General features: G+C 42.1%; 1 protein-coding gene across 1 annotated transcript in view; it reads right to left on the bottom strand.

Moving 5' to 3' along the window:
• LOC131666951 (putative uncharacterized protein DDB_G0282133) overlaps positions 1-22,197 on the bottom strand; it is a 1,302,717-nt gene that overhangs the window by 848,677 nt on the left and 431,843 nt on the right. Inside the window, exons 7-8 of the mRNA XM_058940077.1 lie at positions 5,562-5,731; positions 5,281-5,483 (exon numbers count right to left, since the gene is read on the bottom strand). Of these exons, the coding sequence (XP_058796060.1) occupies positions 5,281-5,483; positions 5,562-5,731 (373 nt within the window). The remainder of the gene's footprint in view (positions 1-5,280; positions 5,484-5,561; positions 5,732-22,197) is intronic.

Below are 22,197 nucleotides of genomic sequence, written 5' to 3'. Positions count from 1 at the left end.
TTCTTTCTCTCCCTATCTCTAATTAAAAAAATTAAGCATTTTATTTATTTTAATTTATTTTATTCAAAATTTATATTAATAATTACAAAAACAATATTATTTTATTTTATTTTGTCTTCTTTCTTCTTATACGTTCCTACTACCTTGAGAGGGCGAGTCGGCTTTCTCGTTGTCGGTTCAGCTGGAATCATAATTATTCTACGCCGAATAGCCTCACTACTCTTGATTTGTGGCTTCTTCGGCACAGTTCTCTGTAAAATATTAAAAATAATAATTAATTTTGTTTAAAATAAACGCATAAAATATATAAATTTTATAATAAATATAAGTGTTTTCTTACCTTAGTAGACAAATCAATTGCCTCATCTTGTAAAATGTCGAGCGAAGGCATCGATGATGTTGCAGACGCAGACGTAGATGACGCAGACGTAGACGATGCTGACGTAGACGACGATGACAACGTCTCCGATACTAAAGATGATGCAGATGAGGGCGACGCTGATGACGATGATTCTGCTGGAACTAATCTTTTTTTTATTTTGGCTGCTAATTCATCCTGCACCGTCTTGGCCAGCTCAGCTTTTCTCTTGCGCTCTAATCCTGAGAATTCTTGTTTTTTTCTCATTATTTCTGCGCGCTTCTGCGCTGAAAAATGAAAAATCTATATAAGTACATATATAGAATTAAATAATAATATTAATATACTTACTTCACGAACAATCGCAATAATCTAGGTGAGTTGGGCAACGTGTTGTGCGTTGCCTGCACACCTAAGCAACTGAAAATAAATAAATAAATAAATATTTAAATATTAAATATTAAATAATATAAATAAAAAGATCTTACTACGTTTAAAATAACAATGAGCAGCCGATACAGCAGCTCACGTGGGATAGCATTAGTATTCTGTAAATTATAATTAAAAATTAATAAAATTATATATATATAATTATTTTTAATTTTTAAAATGATTACTTACGGTTTCTAGAAGCTGACAAACATGAATTATACTTCCCATTTTCACTAACACAAATTTTTTATACAAATAAATAGAAAAACTAATTTCACAATGTGCTATGACTAACTCGATGTTTGCCTTGAGACTGACCATCGAAAATCCTACCGAACGCTTGTAATAATAACAGATAATATTTTTCTACAATATGAAGTATAAGATAAAGAGGGTTGGTAGCAAAGCATAGCTGCTCTCTTTTTTCTCTCTTCCGGAAAGTAGTGGAGAAGCTTGATCATCCTCAAACCAGCTGTGATCTACATTTGTGATAGACATAGTTAACTTAAGATATAGTAAGAGGGTAGGTAGCAAGCATAGCTGCATATGCGCTCCCCTCCTCCTCCGCGCGCTGTGGTCCACGTGAGTCAGAGCGTAGGAGAGAGAAAGAGAGAGCACGCATCCTCAATTTAGAACTATAGACAGCATGCGCTCCCCCTCCTCCGCACGCTCAGGCCCAATACCAAACGTATGCGTGGTAGCTAATATACACAATATGCATCCTCTGAGGTACATGTGGCATTGGCTCTAGTGGTAGAACGCTAGCCTGCCAACCCAGAGGACTCCGGTCTGTGTCTTCATTTTTTTCAAAAAATCGTCGCTATTTTCTATTCGTTTCATTCTCAATGTAGCAAGTAAATTGTCAATAATACATATTTATAACTTAAAAAAAAAAAAATTTAATTTAATTAAACTGAAAGTACTAGGTCTAGGGTCCCTAGGGACTAGGAGCCCTAGTGACTAGGAGTCCTAGAAACCTTCCTCAAAAAATTATAAATAATTATTAACATTAATAATAATTAACACTGAAGCGTTAGGCCAGGGAATTAAAGGGTTAAACCAGGAACCCCCACAAATATTGTTAATAATAATTGTTAACATTAACAATTTGTTAACATTAACAATTATTAACAATACCCCCTGCAGGTGTGACTTCCGATTTATTAACATTAACAATTATTAACAATACCCCCCGCAGGTGTGACTTCCGGTGTGCTGGAACATACATTGCTATACTACTAACAGGCCTAAGCGCGTTTGTCCTCTTTGTTCTCGAGAACAGCTCAGCGTGCACAAGCCGGAATACCTATGGTGCGAGTACGCAGCACAACTTACTTAGCCTCTAAACACGCCTAACCTTGAGCTCTCGCTTAACAACAATCTAAATAGCCGAGAATGATCGTTGCGATTCTCGCAACTTTCAAATTCACAAACACAAAGTTCAAACCTACAAATTTCAAATAGCCAAAACACCCGGCTCGAGCAATCGCAGGCTGCGTAATAACAGCACACACAAATTTACTGCGTAATCGCTTAATCATAACACCGCGATTCTCGCGTCAGTCCGTTTCACTAGCTCCGGGCTTCCGCGTAACTCGAGTCAAATGTGTTGACGATACAATAATGACGTAAAATCAAAATGTCACATGCAACTAAAATTTCCCTTTTCCCAATTATTTCTACGGCTCTCGCTCGCTACTCCGCGAATTCGCCGAAAAGCACTGATCGGCCGAGACACCGCACTGTTCAAAACTTATCACAAAGGGAATTTTCGTGATCACCTCTTTCCAACCAGGACAATATGATGCGAATAACGAAACCTGCCGAGATTAAACAACGGATGCCATACAGGAGGGGTCAGCCACGGCGCGCCTTGGGCTGGTCTCTGCTAATTTTTACTAGGTTCTTTCTCGGTATCGAAAGCTGGCGCTGACTTTCACAGGCCGACGTTCGCTCTGGTTGGGGAGGATGATTCAAATAATCGGACACTTTAATTAACTAATATTACATTGGCGATCTCATTTATTGACGCCCTTTTCACAAACGTTCGTTACAAATTTAATTCGCCGTGGCGAGCGCGCTCGCTCAGCCTTTTACGACCAGAGTTCGCAGGATCACGCGAGCGAGATCGCTTAGTGTGTGCGATAAAATTACGCTTGACAAACTAGAATCTGCAGACGAGCGAAAGCTGGCGCGAGAGAAAATAAACTGGCGTTAGACCCACTGGGTGTCAACGGCCCGTCGGTAGAGAGGCGACGCCAGCAAAAGCGGAGATCCGCTGGAAACGGCGCCCTGGCGACGATGGAGGTGGCTGCAGGAAGGGCCGCAGCACGGCCTTTACTCTGTGGTCGACGAATGGTCGCTGCGGGAACTGGCTCTGCTTCCAAAATAGCTTCTCCTCCCTGGCAGAGATAGCTGTCGCACCAGTGGCAATGGTTCCTCTGCAGTAGGAACCCTGTCCAGGACGGTCCTCTGTAGGCGACCCTAATTACTCGAGAGCTCGCGCCTACCTGCTCTTCTTCTCTCTTAATTTCTAAGCCTTACGCCGCCAAAAATCAGTCAAAATCGCTCTCTCTCTCTCCCTCTCTCTCGCTCTTCTCGCTCTCACTCGCACTCACGGCGACACTTCGCCGATCGTCGCGCTCTTCTCTCCAGATTCTGCAACGACACAAGTATGTAGTCGCTATATAGCGTATACTCGGTCGCTGCGTTCACGCGAAGAGAGTGCCGCACACAAGGCCAACAAGCATCGCTATAGCCCCGTCACAAATTTTTGGCGTAAAATTCAAATTTTTAGAACAGTTTAAAATTTTTAAGAATACTTTTTTCATTGAAAAAAAAAATAAAAACATACTTTTCACGTCTTTATCCGATTATTATGTCCATAACCAACCATGCCGATTGTACTTGATTTATTTTTCTGCATTTCTTCAGCTGTGTAGTTACTGAGGGGTTTGCAATGATACAAAGAAAAGCCTTACCTACATATCAACCATTTACCTATGTATAATCAATATGACCATGAAATTAATGAAAACGCTCCTTTTATTTTTTTTATCCAACAGTGCAACGATTACCGAAAATCGTTCGACTCGCGCGAGGTTAATAAGCGGCTGAACGAGAAGAGCCGCGATCGGTTCGCGAGAGAGAGAGGGCGCGTAGGGGCAATGACCGGGAGGGGAGAGTTCAACAGGCAGTATGACTGTGTCACTCAGTCCTCCTGCATCGTAGCTAACCTTCTTCCGAGCCGTTATCGCGTTTTCGTTTGGTGGTGCGAGGTTAGAGGCGAGAACTGTAGTGCGGTGTGCTGAGTACAGCAACAGCAGCAACAGCAGCAGCAGTAACAGCGACAACAGCAACAGCAGCAATCATAGCAGCAGCAACAACAGCAGTAATAACAGCGGAGTGCGGCGAGCGGCGGAGCAACAAGTTAGCGACGCGTATATCGGATACGGTTGGCCACCGTATCCTCATCGTTCTCGCGGTACGTGCACCTTCCCTTTATTATTGTTGTCAGCGTGCGAATCCGCGCAGCGTGCGCGAAGAAATTGTTTGTTGCGCGCGAGCGGTTAGTTCGCGGCGATCGTGATTTTCTCTCTCTCTCTCTCCTACAGCGTGTATTGTCATTCGCGCTAGCGTGCGCAAGACTCTCGGCAAATCCCCCGTGTATTTGATTTAATTGAATAAATCGGTCAATCGTTATCATTAAATCTAGTCATCGTTATTTTGTCTTTCCTTTGTCCGGAGGTCGCGTCTATTTGTTTTCGATTCAAATAAGCCGGTAGCGTAGCACGGATCACGCGGATACCGGTAGACGGGAATCGTCAACATAGTTTCCAGCAGCGGCCGCGCGAGCGCTACTAAGCAAGGGCGACAGCGCCGCCAAGCGGCGAGTTGGGAGAACCCAACTCGGAGTAGCGAAGAGACTCTGCGCAGGCGCACTCCAAGACAAGGTAGGTTGATGTGCTTCGAGCACATAGATAACTAGGCGTCGTTTAGTCATTATATAGGTATGTTCAAGAGATATTATAGACTAAACGGCAGCCTGTTACAACAGACTTGATGTATTGTTATAAAAGATTTCTGTCATCAAGTATCGTAGCAGTATTTCAAAAGAATTAATTTTTCAGATTAATAAGATAGAAACTATTCGAAATAAAAGTTTGTTAAAGCCAATCGACCCTGACAAAATTTCTCTATAACAGATTTTCGCGAAATTTTAATTGACTACCGAAAATACAATTTATAGTTTCGAAATATTTCAAGAAATATTCATCATGCAGTAAAATATATTCATTGAAGAACTTGAAAAAAATTTAGATTTTGAGATTTGTCGTGAAATTATCATAATTTCATGTCAACTTTAAATGATACAATATATTTAAATATATACAATACAAACACTTTCATTTAAATATATTACAGTATATTTAAATGAAAGTGAAATGATACAATATATTTAATGGAAATGTAGTTTGAAATATATGTACCTGTATTCTGTGTATTCGTTTTGTATGTATTGGGGTCGACTGTTGTAGAATAATGGTTCCAAAGGTTCAGATTTAATATATACTCTATTATTTTGAAAAATATCGTTTACAGTAAAATTTTCGTCATATCTTAAGCTAATATCTGGTTGACTGTATTCAATAGAGTTTTCTTGAACTGTATGTGTATTCAAATTCATTGGTATCTACGAATATGAAATACTCTTATGAAAAATATAATAAAGAAAGAAATTTTTAGCAAAGTTTAAGCAATCAAAGGCTACCTGCTGATCTTCTCGTTCATAACTGTTTTCTCTAGATATCTCAAAAGACCTTTGAGGTTTCATTAACTGATTAGCTGCTGGACAGAATTGTGACGCAGAACTGTTAGGACATTGTCCTGCAACTGGATAATTAAAATCTGACGTATAATCTGAATCTTCGGAATAACCTGCTGCAGATAATATTGTATAAATATTAATATAATATTTTGATAATATTATTTAATAATTGTAATAGCAGAGAACGTGTATCATAAATCTAAATCTTAATTTGTTAATTAGATTTATTTGTAAAATTATTTATTTCGTCAAACACAAACGTAATTCTTTATAACACATTTCATAAATAGGTAAACTAGAGAGGCCTTAGCTCAGCGGGGTATCAGCTCACTCGGCCGAGGCCTCCCTGAGCCCATACCCGTGGGTAGGTAAACTAGAAAGGCCTTAGCTCAGCACTGTCAACACACCTCCCCTCCTCTTACGTGCTTTTGGCACTGTCGACTCACCCCCCCCCCCTTGCTAAGCTAATGCCCGTGCGTTCTATGAGGGAGGGGTCAATAAGTCTTTACAAAATCCAAGAGATGGCGCTCGTCACGCTTAAATTATGATGTTTTTGGCAAGCAATACTACTAACTAGATATCGTACAAAGTTTCAGCTCGTGAGCGTTGGTTGAACAAAAAGTTATTGGTTTATTTGAAAAATGGAAAAAACAGAGTTTCGTGCGGTGATAAAACATTTTCATTTAAAAGGCCTTACACCAAAAGAAATCACAGTTAAGTTGAACGCCGTTCATGTCAAGTTTGCCCCTGTGTTTAAGACTGTTTATAACTGGGTAAATGAATTTAAACGCGGCCGTACAACAACAAAAGATGAATCTCGTTCAGGACGTCCCGAAGGAATGAGTACGCCCGAAATGGTCAACAAAATCCACGATATGGTGTTGAGTGATAGAAGATTAAAATTGCGAGAATTAGTAGAGGCCACAGGGGTATCAAAGGGTACAATCATTTCAATTTTGCATGAAAAATTGGAGATGAAAAAAATATCAGCAAGATGGGTGCCGCGTTTGCTCACTGTTGAAAACAAATGAACCCGCGTGATCATCTCTGAGGCTCTTTTGGCACGCATACGTCGTAATCCGGAATACTTTTGGCGTCGACTCGTGACTGTAGACGAAACATAGGTACATCACTACACTCCTGAAACCAAAGAACAATCCAAACAATGAATTACCGCAGGAGAACTAGCCCCAAAGAAGGGGAAGATAGTAAAGTCAACTGGCAAGATTATGGACACGGTTTTCCGGGATGCGTATAGAATCTTCTACATCGACTACTTGAAAAAGGGCCAGACTATCGCTAGACAATATTAGGCGTCATTATTAGGTCAACTAAAAGAAAAAATCAGAGAAAAAAGTCCTCACTTGAACAAAAAAAAATGCCTCTTTCTTCAAGACAATGCTCGAGTTCACACATGTGCAGTTTAGATGGCAAAAAGTAACGATTTAAATTTCGAATTAATTGACCATCCACCATATTCGCCCGATTTGGCTCCCAGTGACTTTTTCTTTTTTCGTAACCTCAAAAAATGCGTTGCCGGACAATGATTCACGTCGAATGAAGAATTCATCGCCGAAACAAATGCCTATTTTGAGAGTTTCCAGAAATCATATTTTTCTGATGGCTTAAAAAAACTGGAAGGCCGTTTAATAAAATGTATCGACCTTCAAGGAAATTATGTTGAAAAATAAAAAAAAATTACATACGCAAAACTTCTTATTCACTTTTAAAACTCCTTTGTAATAAAAATTATTGATAAATTTGACCAAACTAATATATTAATTATAAAACAGCACTTTTCAGTGCAATATATATGATAACGTATTAAGAAAAAAAAAGTTATTGATAAACTGTAATCTTGTTTTTTTTTTATTTATCCTTATTATATTTCTTTTCAGCTGAAGCAGCACGTAAATATAAGGTAGGTATCATTTAAGTTATATTCATTGTATTGTAGACAATTGATAATAATTTTATTTCTTATTTGCTAAATCAAAAAGTAATGTAGTCAGCAAGTACAGGGGGGGGGGGGTTCAATAAGTCTTGACAAAAAGAAAGAAGAAGTTTTGCGTATGTAATTTTTTTTTATTTTTCAACATAATCTCATTGAAGGTCGATACATTTTATTAAACGGCCTTCCAGTTTTTTTAAGCCATCACAAAAATATGATTTCTGAAAATCCTCAAAATAGGCATTTGTTTCGGCGATGCACCGCTCCTTGCTGCTGCAATACTATTGTTGCACACACGCACGTAATTGTTTCAAGGAAACTTTATTCGGCGAAAACAAAGTGCGAAAAACAAATCGGCGGTAACTTGCGTTCACAGCTGAGGCGTAACTGACTATTCAAAAGATCGCGCGCCTCCTCTCTCTCTTAACTATTAGAACTAACGCGCGAGAAGCAGAATCGCGAACTGTTCAATTAATTCAATCGACTACCGTTGCAATTTTAATGTTAAATTTTATTACCATTATTAATATATTTATTTTAAAAAATCTGTTTAAGTTAATTAAAAATTTTGGAAATGTTAATGAACCCGATACTGGGTTCATTATTTTTGCCCAAAGCGGATGAGCTTTCTAGTTCGCCTACCATGATCGTGGCTAGCAGATACAAGCTGCAGATAGCTATATGCATGATTAGAAGCGTTTTACATCTGCTAAACGAATACAAGAGTAGGCTGTTGGCACAGCGCCCCATTGCCACTTCATCGATTGCCAAACCTGTTGTGAGCAAGCATAGCGAACAATTGATACACGAAACTTTCGTTATTTTGGATGTAGTTGGTAAAGGTCTCGAACCGGCTGTATTACTACACCGGCTGTTGTCAATTCAACTCAAGACTCAACAGTTCGCTGGAACGACATCAATAGTGCGTTCAAAAACAGATTAAAAGACTGATGTAATAACTAATCTGAAATATCTGGATTTGAATATGTTTTTGAGGCATGCTAAACCATTATTCCATGCTCAAATTAAGCAGACCTTGGAGAAACATAGCTCTTTAAAAGTGAATGCTATACTAGATGCCCAGTATGATGAAACGCTCGATGTGAATCATTTCAATATGAAAGTGGCTCCGATATACCTAACTACAGATATAGACGAGAGGTTCATTGAAAACGTTTAAGAACTCATCAGTAAGAGCACGGAAGAATTTCAAGAGCAAGACTTGGGCTGGTCTCTTCGTGTTATATTTACGAGTAATATTTAAGTTTATTTAACCGTAAATATTAGCAAGTACAATCCTATAAGGGCTGGTTCTTACTTTGAATCGCCCGAACCTATTAGAAGAAGAGAGCCTGTGTCAATGTGCAGAGCAATGACCGCGAATCTTTCAAATAGGCTATCCTTTCAGCGTTACATCCAGTCGCAAACAATGCATGTCGTGTCACCACATGTACTGCTCATCAAGATGAATATAATATCAAAAACCTATCATTTCCGGTATACCTGAAAAAAGTCGTTAAATTTGAAAAAACAAAACGAAGTTTCAGTGAACGTGTATTTTTTAAATTTGAAAAATGGATCTTACGAGATTTTGCCACAACACTTGACTGATGAGAAACAAAAAAAGCACGTGAACCTTCTTCTAGTGGAAAATTATTATATCGATGTTAATGTCGATGTGAATGAAGAGTAAATGGAACGTATTAGTATACCTTACAAAGTGCATGTTGTGTATCTTTGGATAAAAGACTTATCTCGACTGATGTATCGACAATTGTCATTTCACAGATGTAAGTCATACCTATGCGATCGTTTCTTACACTATTTTCGAACTGAACAGAGATTGAAAATGCACAAGATTGACTGTAAAAATGTGAGTATGTATAAAATTAAACCAGTGAGAAAGATAAATTTTTACAATTTAAAAACGTTAATAATGAGTGCGCAGTACCATTTGTTGTGATTTTGAGAGTTTCTTGGAAGCGGGGTATAACGATGAATGGATCTATAAACATCACAAACCGTACAGTGTGGGTTTTTTCGTCAAGTATAATTATGATGATTCTCTTTCATGTTATCAAAGGTACAGACAGAATACCGTCGGAGATGTTGGTCTAGCCAAGTGGTTTGTTCACTATCTTCATGAATTGGCCAAGTATCTGCATGAGTTGTACAAAAGCCCACAGCCTATGGAAAATTTAACGTTTCAATAGACATTGAGCTTTCTTCATGCCACGATATGCCATATATATAATAAGCCTTTTGACAAGAAAAAGACACAAAAGTTCGCGATCATTGTCACTTTACTGGAAAGTAATGTAGAGCTGTTCACAGTAGGTGTAACGTTTCTTATTAAGAATCGAGGACCATACCCGTATTTTTTCATAACCTCAGTAAATATAATGCGCATCTATTTATCAGCGAAATTGCGAATGACTTTCCCGGTCGATGAACCTCATTCCTCAAACCAAGGAAAAATACATATCTATTACCAAGTATATGTGGAAGATACCAATATATATCTACGTTTCGTTGATTCGTTTCGATTTATGGAATCTTCTCTCGATAAACTATCGTCATACTTGGAAAAATAAGATATTCTAGAGCGAAATTTTCAGCTAGTTGATGGATACACACTGCCGCAGATAGCCTTACTGGGAAGAAAAAGTGTATTTCCGTATGACTATGTATTGTCGTTTACAAAACTCGAGGAGAAAACTCTTCCACGAAAGCAAGATTTTCACAGCAGTCTGTACGATTCAGATATCAGTGACGAGGAGTATAGTCACGCGGAAAATATTTGGAGAACGTTCGATATCGCTGACCTAGGCAACTATTCGGATTTGTATCTCAAAACGGACGTTTTCTTGTTGGCCGAAGTTTTTGAAAACTTCAGGGCCAAATTTTGAACTGCGTATCGTTTGGATCCGGTCTACTACTATACAACGCCCGAATTGAGTTGGGATGCCATTTTGAAATACACTGCCCGTCAATCACTTTTGCCATGCTTACCTCAAAATTAGGCAAACTTGAAAGTTTTGTATCTCGGTCGGAAATCATCGTATCACAAAAAACAGCAGGGCATTTTAAAGGTAATTGCACAAGCTTCCATTTAAGACGTGCAGAGACTTAAAAATGAAAATATGTGTTTTTTACAGTAAAAAAACTGATTAAAAAAATTTCAATTTTTTTAACCTCGACTTAAATCAATGCCAATTTTGAACCAGGCGGTGGAGGGCAAATCGACTGGAGGGGTTCGGAGGGTAATGTCTTTCCCTTTAAAATTAGCCCCCCCCGCGGGGTTCTATCCGATGTTTTTTAACCGAGTTACGGCGTTTTTTGAAAAAAAATAACATTTTTTTTCAATCCACAATAACTTCGATTTGCGTACGTTTTGGAAAAAAATGCCAAGGAGAAAAAAGTTTCATTTTGTGCCCAAGAATACGAAAATAAAGTTAAAATAAAGAAATAGAGAAAAAATTTTTTTTCGGTTCTTTAGCGCATTAAAAAAATAAAGGAATTTAACTTTTTTTTTACGCTTAGTTTTAGTTTTTTTGTGATTTACTACGTCCCTAGACATTTTAAAACGAAGCGTAAAAAAAAAGTTAAATTCCTTTATTTTTTTAATGCGCTAAAAAACCGAAAAAAAATTTTTTCTCTATTTCTTTATTTTGACTTTTTTTTCGTATTCTTGGGCACAAAATAAAACTTTTTTCTCCTTGGCATTTTTTTCCAAAACGTACGCAAGTCGAAGTTATTGAGGATTGAAAAAAAAGGTTATTTTTTTACAAAAAACGCCGTAACTCAGTTAAAAAACATCGGATAGAACCCCGCGGGGGCTAATTTTAAAGGGAAAGACATTACCCTCCGAACCGTCTGGTCGATTTGCCCCCCACCGCCTGGTTCAAAATTGGCATTGATTTAAGTCGAGGTTAAAAAAATTAAAATTTTTTTAATCAGTTTTTTTACTGTAAAAAACACATATTTTCATTGTTAAGTCTCTGTACGTCTTAACTAGAAGCTTTTGCAATTACCTTTGAAATGCCCTGCTGTTTTTTGTGATACGATGATTTCCGACCGAGATACAAAACTTTCAAGTTTGCTTAATTTTGAGGTAAGCATGGCAAAAGTGATTGACGGGGAGTGTATACGGGTGTAAGGTTGGAGCTTTTAATAGATATCGACATGCTCGCGTTTTTCTAGCGGGGCATTCGCGGTGGAATCAGCCAGTGTTGCAAAAGGTACGCTGCTGCAAATAATCCATACAAGAGGAACGACTATGATCCACAGAAAAATGACAAATATTTGATATATTTTGCCGTCAATAACCTTTACGGATGATTTTGTACCACTCGGTGATTTCGAATGGTGCGACATTGACTCGAATTTTTCTTTAGATATTCCCGATCATTCACCCTTTGGTTACATAATAAAGGTGAATTTGGAATATGCAAAAGAAATTCACGATGCCCACAAAAATATGCCATTTTATCCGGAGCACAAAGCTGCTCCGGAATCCAAACAGAAAAAGCTCATGAGAACTCTTGATGATAGGGAGTGTTACGTAATCCACTATAGAGCTCTGAAATAAGCAATAAGGCATGGTTTGCACATCGCCAAGATACATCAGGTTTTAAAGTTTAATCAAAGCCCATGGCTCAAGACATATATTGATTTGAATAGTCAGATGCGTAAACAAGCGAAAAACGAATTTGAACAAATGTATTTGTAACAATTTTAATTTGTACAAACTGTTCAACAATGCAGTGTATGGAAAGATTATGGAAAACGAAAAGAAACGCATCGATGTTAAGTTGGTGAATAAGTGGGAGGGGCGATACAGTGCCGAAGCTCTGATAGCTCGACCAAATTTCCACAGTAGTAACATTTTCGACAACGAACTGGTGGCGACTCAATTATTGCGGACGAAAATCATATTTAGAAAACCCAAGTGTTGCTGTTCTCGACTTGTCTAAGACTCTCGTGTATCGATTCCACTACGACTACAAGACCAGTGCTGTTGGTGAACGTTGCAAGTTTCTGTACACCAACACGGATAGTCTAGTGTATGAGATCACCGATATAGACATGTACGATATAGACATATTTGCGAATTCGATAAATCAGATTTTCTAGAACGAAATCGTTTCAATATTCCCAGAGCCAATTAAGAAAGTGGTTGGGAAGATGAAAGAAGAGAACGCCGGAATGCTCATGCTCGAGTTTGTTGAACTCAGAAGCAGAATATACAGCATGAAAGTTCAGAATAAAAATCCAATAAAGAAGACAATAGGTATAAAGAATTCGTTGTTGAATGCTACGATTACATTCGAGGACTACGTCGAATGTCTCCGAGAAAATGTGATTTTAAGCCGACAGCAAAAGTCTATCAGATCACGTCATCATCAGTTGTACAGCGGGAGATAAACAAAGATCGCACTCAGCGCCCATGACGATAAACGTTTCTTGTTACCCGGAACCACCGATATACTTCCTTGAGGTCATTACGGCATTCTATTGGTGGAAAGGGAGGGGAAAGAAGCGTTGGGAATGGTCGGAGTCGAGCCGCCAACCGCCGCCGCCGAAAAAGACTGGAGTGGGGAACGGGTTATATCAATCAGTATCGAGGCTGCAGAGCTCATTCTAATTGAGAAAAAGTTACCTGCAAAGACAAGTATTGAGCAGCAGCAGCAGCAGCAGCAACAGCAAAAACAGTCTTCCAATTTCCTTTTATGTCAACTCGCTCGAAGAAAAAGAAAGTTACTGGAAGCTTGTTTTGTCGATAAAATTAAGAAAAAAAGTTCCGAGATTGAAATTACTCGAGGTAATTATGATTTCGGTGAATTTTTGTTTTGTTTCAGTCAGTCTACTGAGTTTAAATATCATTTTCTCTAGAGATGGATCTTGCGTAGCTGAATAATATAGCTTGTCATCAATTCAAACCTACTGAGAATATTCGTGAACTGGAGACAGAATCCAAGTATATGATCACTGGACTCAAATAAGTTGAAACACGATTCGGTGCAAAAGTCGTAGTTGTAGTGAACGATGAGTTCCAGCTGTTTCTATCAAACAAGGTATCAACTGCATTGATCGTAAATGAAAAGCTGCTGACCTATATGGCAGGTTAGGCTAATAAACTTAAATTATTTCTCACCTATAAGGGTAATAGCTGTATAGAATTTACAACTGAATAAATATATATCACTGTACGTTTAAGAAAAAAAAAAAAAATACACTTATTTCATATTTTTCAAATCAAATGTGTGTATATGTTTGTTTATTTATTAATTCTTCAATCTACATAGTTTCCTATTTTACAATTCGGTTCTATTTATCCAACTAATATGTGAATCACCAAATCTTAACCACTTTACCTAAACTTGATTACCACACCTTTTAATAACTTTTTCTACCAGATAGGTATCGGAACACTTAGTTTTTTAAAGTTCCTGCTCGTAGAAGCCACCTAGGATAAGCTGATTGTCATAATCTTTCAAATGATAAGTAGTTGCATTTATTGGTGCTACGCGCAAAATTGTAAATATTTCCTTTGACTAATATGGTGTACCATATATCCTTTTTCAAATATTTGCTTCGCTTTGCTCACTCTGATTTTATCACTAATTTTGAACTTTAACTTTCTTATTCTTCTTCTTTTTCTTCTTCTTCTTCTTCTTCTTATTTCAACGTCTTATACAAAATTTTTTAATACTTGAGCTTGATTCGCAGCTGTGACTTCGATAGATTTCATACCAATAGCTCTGTATTTGCGATTATTGTAAGCAGCTGTGAGCTCTGGTAGTATCTCCAACCATTCGTAGCTCTCACGGAGACTAAACTTTTCTCACATAGCATTCTTCAACGCGCAATTAAATCGTTCGCATATCGAAGTTTTGAGTGAACCATAGGTAGAGTATAGATTGATATTATATTTTTTCACGAGAGCTTTAAAATCTGTATTATAGAATTCCGTGCTTCTATCCGTATGGAGATTCTTTAACAGTCTACCTTTCCCTAAAATAGATTTCATGACCGCTGTCACATCGCTACCGGTTTTTTTTATACTAGCACAGTCCACGCATACTTAGAATAATTACAATTATCGTGAGAAGCCAATTGTAGCCGCGATTTTACCTAGGGTAGGCCTGCAATTCGACAAGAGCGGTTTGCCACGTCTCATCTATACCTCGAACGTCGTACTTTCGTCTTGGATAATTACGTCTCGTTGGTTTGTGCAACTCCTCCACTATACCGCTTCCATCTAATTGACTGTTTTCTAAATTTTCAACACTTGACTTTATTCGTGGTAATTTTTCTTTGATAATTACATCCATATCCTCAATATCACTCCTCACTCGTACGATCATGTCCCTCGTAGATTTGTATGTGGGTAATTCTTGGCTATTTCGATTGACTTGTAACCCTTATGTTACGGATTGTTTTTTAAGTGCATGATCTATGAGATCAACACTCTTAGATCAGGTGCCCCCCTCTCCTCCTGCGATCTGCAGCACTCTTAGATCAGGCTCCCTCTCTCCTGCTAAGATCTATGCCCCCCCGCCGCCGCCCCCTCTGTAATCTAAGGCGTATGAGCTATCAGATCAGCACTGTAAGATAAGAGCCACCCCCGCCCGCCCGACCAATGTGAAATGCGTTTTAAATATTAAAATAAATTTATGTAATTAAATGCATTTAATTAATTTGACGCAATTGATTTACGTGTAATGCATAGATTTAGTTAAAAACATGAGCAGAAACCACGGGGAATCGATCTCGCGTCCTACGGATCGATAGACCGTAGCCTCTAGCAAGTGAGCCACGACTGCTTATAGCTCTTAGTATCTCTTATTGGGTATATTAGGTACACACAACCAAAAAGCAACTGGACTACGGCGTCCCCCCGCCGCGACTTCATCTGTATGTGTGCACGTGTTTTAAGATCACGCGTTATCGTGTGTATATGTGTGTGTGTGTGCAACACATTGATACTTACTGCGAACCCGAATATCTGTGCTTGTCCAAGAGATACACAATCGCCGTGCTTGTCTGTCTTGGTGAGTGCATTTTTATATATTATTAATTAACTTTGTATTAATTTATTATTATTAATTTATTATTATTAATTCATCAAATAGTGTAGTAGAGGGGGGGGGGGGGGGGGGGTAATCGCAAATATACACATTGTTTTTTCTTACATATAATTTTTTTATTAATAAAAATAAATTGATAAAATTAAATGTTATTTATAACAATTAAATTAAATAATTTATATATATTTATAGCAAGTCTTCGTCGTCGTCGTCGTCCATCGCCATTGTTTCATCCAGCTCGCATACAATTTTCCTTCTCATGGGGGGAGCGAACAGTGGCGATGGGCTGTTTTTTTTCGGAGGGCTATCGTCAAACAGCCGCCTCACTATACCTGCTGGAAAAAAATATTAAAATTAATTCCAATTAATAAATAAAATAAAATAATTATTATATAAATACTTGATTAACTCTTCCCGTTTTATGCGGTACTTCAATCGACTATCAGCACATGTAGGTGATTCTATCCACGGCACAGCTTTCTTCTGCGTCGTGGTGATTGGCCTTGGGCTGACAAGGTTGATGCATGGTATTGGTGAAGTGACTAGGTTGATATGCACGATCCGCCTAGGTTTTGGTTGGTATACCTCACACACAATCTCGCAATCAGATCTGTAAAAAGTATAATATAAAGTATTACACATACACACACACACACATATACATACACACACATGCATACACACACACACACACACACACACACACACACACACACACACACGTCTGGTGAAAGTTCTATACATTCCGGTGATGGACGTGGTGATTAACGATGACGGCTGTAAATAAAAAATAAATAATTAATAATTATATATAATTTTATATAATATTTTCTCGAAAGAAAATCTTTAATTCCTTTTTTTTCGTTCGTAAATCGAAGAAAACCGTTTAATTTCTTTTCTCAGTCTTATCTCGACTGCCCTTACATTCCTCTATTTTGTTTTGTCTAGCGCATATCCGTTACTATTTTTTATTACAGACATTAACGGTTTTCTTTTTCGTTCATTTCTCTTATACTATTTTTAATATGAAATTTACAAGGCAAATTGATGATTGTTCGCAAACAATTTTGCGCTATGGTACTGTGAGGGGCGAATCGACCGTTGAGTTCGCTCGCCCTGTTCGCCTCTCTCTCTCTCTTACGCGTGCCTCCCCCTGAGCCGCTGCCACATCGGTCTCGGTTGATTAAAACCGAGTATCGACGCACGATGTAGCTTTGTTGCAGGTTTGATTCCTGATCAGCGGAGATGCCTGGCGGTAGAGAGATGGAGCGAGAGCGGAGAGTGGAGGAGGAGAGAGAGAAATAGTGTCGCCGGCATGAGTGGCACATGTGTGCGTAGCCGGAGGTGCTCGGCCGATTGGGTACCTATAGGGAGGGGCGCGTAAGACGTCACGGAAAGCGCGAGATCGCGGTAATAGTATGGCTTTGACCAGCAACAAATTTCGAGCTAGTTAAGCCTCGCGACAGAAAAAGTGCGTGACCAGTTAATTGCCACCGAGTGAACAGTCTCGAAGAGGAAGACCAGCTGCACCTACATAGAGATCCACCTTTTAAGGACTACGTAGTTGGCCTAGCAGACGTGGACTTCCACAACAGCGCTTCCTCCTAAGGTCAGGTACCCTTTTTTCGTTTCTCGGTGCGCACCTCGATTTCTTTAATAAATATTCGAAAGGATGAGTTTCTTCGTACAATCTGTCTCTCTCGTAACTAGGTAAATCGCGATTACTGACACTACCGAACGACATAAGCCCTCGTTAATTTTCCGCGACGAAGCGAATACGCCTTCCGAGTCTTCCCCCTTAAAATAATTTATGACGCGACGTTGTTCGGGCTTATTTTCCATGCGCAATTAAAAATTATTAACGTAGGTGTCACATGGCATCCCTTGTGGGGACCTCGCGGAAATCGGGGTGGAGATAGTCGTGAGAAAGAGAGACAGGGCGCGAAATTATAAAGTAACAAAGCAATTTGCGAAAACAAAGGAATTCGAAAAGGTCGGTTGAGGCCCAGAGGGGAGGTGATCGAGTGATCGGCCGAGCTGCGTTAAGTCGCAGCTCGAACAGTGTTTGTTTACATTCCTTATCTCGGGTTCACAGAGCGCGCCAATCGAGAGAGAGATACGCGGTCGAATTTGTAGCATGGTTGGGTTGTCGTTGCTACGCTCAGGCACGGGCGAGTGAGTCATCGACCTAACGTGTCGAAGGCCACTACTCACCATACATATAGAATACGGCCGGTAAAAGGACGAATAAACGAGTTAATTTAAGAGGTGGTTATTGTCAGCGTGGTCAGTTAGAAGTTTGATCGGTACGACCGTTGAGTACTAATCTGTTTTGATTGACGAATGATCAAGGGTGCGCCCTTGCCTGGGAGCCGCGGCGAGAGTGAGTAGTTAGTATTCGTGTTTTTATTTTGAGATTAAGGACTCAGATCAGTGCGTATAATTCGCACTGCCTGAAATATTATTTTATATTATTGATCGGAGTTGTAACGGACAAACCAGAGTCAAAGCAAATGCGTAGAAGTCGCATCCGCCGATGATCAGGGTAGACCGGACTGTAGTTTAGGATAAGTTAGTGTTGGTCATTAGTGTTTCTTTTTGTCTAATTTCGTTTTTATATAATTGGGACAGTTGTGCGACGCGGTCGTCGGTTGTGCCCACATCGCGAGTGTGACAGTGGATTGGGTGTTCGGTCGGTGCGAGAAGCAAGCGACTTGTCAAGATGCCGCCGAGCGGGACGGCGGGCGCGATTATGCGCGAAATTTTAAAGGATAGATCAGTACGGGCCCTTCAGAGGCGAATCAATGAGACGCCGCCCGCGGAGTTACTGGATCTTCTTAAGAGCTATGGCCTTAGAGTGACGGGTAGCTTCGGGGAACTTCAGGAGCGCATGCTGCGCTATATGATCTCGCGTGAACGGCCGGAGTTTAATCCGCCCCTGAGTCCTAGTAACTTTGAGACAGGCGTTATGCCAGGCCCACCGGAGGGCATTTTGCGGGAGGAATCGCGTGAGATCAACATGGACCTGCAGCCGGATAGAAGCGGAGGGAGCGACGGACATGTGGAAGGCCGGATCGAGCCTGCGTTAATTCGCAGGCGAGAGAGCTTGGCATCCGCGGACGAGCGGCCGCAACCAGTTGTGGCGCAGAGAAGCGGGTCAGAGTATAGGAGCGAGGACGGGCAGGATAATGCCCAAATTGCGTCAAATGATGGGACGACGGCTCCCGCCGATGCGAGGAACGAGTTGGCACCTCACGAAGAGGTGGTGTTCCAAGGTGTCGCGGGAGGGTCTAACGTTTTCAGACAGGCGTGGAACATCGTTGCGAGCCTGCCTGCATTGGTTATGTGTAGGGAAGTGCGAGCAGCGTTATCTGAGAGCGCAAATAATTTATATCGCGTAGAAGAGGCCGCGTTGGGGATGCAGGCGGGTAGGCGGGATGCGCCGCGCGCTAAGGGCATGACAGCGGCTCGGACGCCACGTAGACGGACGTGGGAGGAGCGATGGTCTCGCTCTACGTCGCGCCGATGGCGGGAAAGTAGCTCGCGTGAGCCAGTTTCGGAGGACGAATTTTTTCCGAAGAGGTAATCGACGCCACCGGGGAGGAAGTATTGGGGTCGTCCGACAGGAGAACGAGTACACCGGCATTAACACGCGAGGTTGGGGAGGCCACGAAGTACTGGGAAGACTTAGTGAGGGAACTGTAGAAGGGCAGCGCTCGAGAGAATCACGCTGTGAAAATAGAGGGAACGTCGCCGCGGGCTGGACCATGGTTTGCCGATCCGAGGGGGTCTAGGGAGGAATATAGGCCGACGTGCCCATCGGCAAGCGAATGGGAGGATAGTTGGAGCGAGTCATCGAGTTCGGATGAGTACGGGCCGGATAGAGCGCGGCTGACCAGTCGCAGACCGAAGCGCCGGAGTACTTGCAGGCGCTCAGGTCTGCGTCAGCCCCGACGTTATAAACCGGTGGACGCGGTGAAGGCCTTTTGCTCTTGGTCGCTGAAGTTTTCGGGTGACGGGGGAGTGGATTTTGACGGTTTCGCAGGCGATATGAGGAAGTGTCAGGATTTTTACGGTTTGAAAGATGATGAAGTACTCAGGGCGGTGGGCATAATATTAACGAGAAAGACGGCGCTCTGGTACCGGAATAATGAAAATACTTGGTGAACCCTCAGGGAGTTTTTCGCGGATTTAAAGGAGGAATTCGGAAGGCATTATAAAAGGGAGGATTTATACCAGGAGTTACGGTTACGGACACAGGCTGAGGGAAAGACGCTGGGTAATTACCTGACCGCTTGTCTATGTATCGTTCACCGTTTTGATAGGCCTCCTTCGCAGAAAAGGCAGGTGGCAATTTGCAAAGAAGGTTTGCATCCCATCTTTGCGAGATATTTGTACGGGAAGCCGTTTGCTACGCTCAAGGAGCTGAAAAGGGTAGGTTGCGAATTCGAGCGTCAGTAGGCTAGGGAGAAGAGGTGGCGACCGCATCCCGCGGCCGACAGTACGCTGGTTCAGAACGCGGCGTATCAAAGTTCGGCGGGACCAGCGAGAAAAGTGGCAAGGACTGCGGTGATAGAGGCGGAAAAGAACGCAGAGGTGACACCGGAGGATGGATCGGGTGCGCGACGTTCAAGGAGGTGGTCTAAGGGAAAGAGCAGCGACACATCAAAGAACGTAGTGCTCACGGCTGCAGCATAGCAAGGCGAAAATGGTGGGCCGACCTCGGGTACTAGGGCCGGCAGGGGGATAAGTGTGAATAATTCCGCACCCTCGGCTGTTCCAGCGGACCCGAGTTCGGCGCGGGCACGGGCCTCGGTTCCGCCAAGTTTGGTTCCCCAGCAGAGGGGCGCGCAGCGAGGCAGTGAGGGCAGTGAATTCGCGCGCGTTTGGAGGAAATTGTTTCTCGTGTGGAGGACGGGGGCATAGAAGTTTGCAGTGTCCGAATCGCGTTAATCCCGAGGGAGGTAGGCCGCCCTCCCCACCTGTTATCGGTGTAGACAGGCCGGACATTTTGCTAATGTGTGTCCGGGGGCCGTGGTTAGCTGCCAGGTTTGCGGGACCGCGGAGGTAGTCTTCCAGAACTGCCCCACGTGTGCGGATGGTCTAGCACCACAGGGAAACTCGCAGGCGGGGGCCGGAGCTCGCTCGTCGACCCCTGTTTGAGTCTGCTCGGGCGAGCGCGGTTGGCGCTTGAGGTGCACCGGGGTGACAGTGCGTGAACAAGGTGGCTTGCGTGAACAGGGTGGCTCGCGCAACGAGAACCGTTAACGGGAGAATAAATGGTAATGAAGAGGTCGAGCCCGGTGAGGCTGCGTTGTTATTCGCAGCCGAGCCACCCGACCAGAACAAGAATGGCGCGATTGATAGGCCGGTGCGTGGAACTGGTGGCGCACATTCGGAAAGAGCTAAGGATAAGGCAGAGAAATTTTGGGATAGTCTGTCGCGCCGTTATGAGCGGTTGAACTTGTCGGATCTCGAGGATGTTCAATTCAGGAGAACGGTAGGAATCGAAATAGGAGAAGATCGCACTGTCGAATACGGGAAGTCCAGAGTAGTGAGTGAGCAATCCGATCGAGCGCAGGTTGAGCGCGTGGCCGAGGAGTCGCCACGACGCTCCCAGCTGCTCTCGGATGCGCTAAAGATGAGTGAACGATCCGATTGAGCGCAGGCTGAGCGCGTGGTCGAGAAGTCGCCAGGACACCCCCAGGTGCTCTCGGATGCGTTAAAGGCGAGTGAGCGATCCGATCGAGCACGGGTGGAGCGCGTGGGTGAAGAGTCGCCGTGACGCTCCCTGATGCCCTCGGGTGCCCCTCAGGTAAAAGAGAGGTATGACGGAACGCGGGGGGGGGCGTTGGAATCACCGCAATCCTCTCCGCGACTCTCGGACACCCGTGAGCGGAGCAGTGAAGCGATGCGACAGGGATCGGTGGTCGTGGATCGGCGAGCTGTGCGAGGATGGCGGAGACGCCTTCTGTCGTAGCAGAGGAAAGAGCTGAAGCAAGCTCGGGTGATCGGTTCGCGAGCCCGCGTGAAGATAATAACGTAGCCCAGGTAGCCGTAGTGGAGAATAGATTTTTGCGTTGTTGGATTCGGGTGCGCAGGTTACGGTCGTGAGCCCAGGATTGGCGAGTAGGTTTAGGTCGCGGTTGAGGCCGCCAACGATATTTGTAAGAGGAGTGTCGGGTAAGGAACCGGACCCTTTGAGCGATCTGAAATTATACCTCGAGATAGGAGAAAAGAGTGGGACGTTGATCGCATGTGCCGTGGCGCAGTACGCACATGACCTAATGTTAAGCGCGGATTTTTGGAATGCAGGATATCAGCATCGAGAGACGGAAATGGCGACCTAGGGGCTCGCGAGAATGGATCCCCTTCGCGAATAATGCGGACGGGATGGCACTTGTATTCGCCGAGTGTGCGGGACTCGTGAGTTATGTAAAGGCGCAACGTGAACGGGTGTTGGCGTTGGTGCACCGCATAGTGTCAGAACCCGGAATTGCTCCGGCCGTGACGAATTTAATCAAACACATGATAG

This window comes from Phymastichus coffea, unplaced genomic scaffold (assembly GCF_024137745.1).
Source record: "Phymastichus coffea isolate CEN01 unplaced genomic scaffold, Cenicafe_Pcof_1.1 PCOF00004, whole genome shotgun sequence".
Classification (NCBI taxonomy): Eukaryota; Metazoa; Arthropoda; class Insecta; order Hymenoptera; family Eulophidae; genus Phymastichus; species Phymastichus coffea.
The sequence above is the reverse complement of the archived record's forward strand: the minus strand, read 5'-3'. Positions and strand labels throughout refer to the sequence as shown.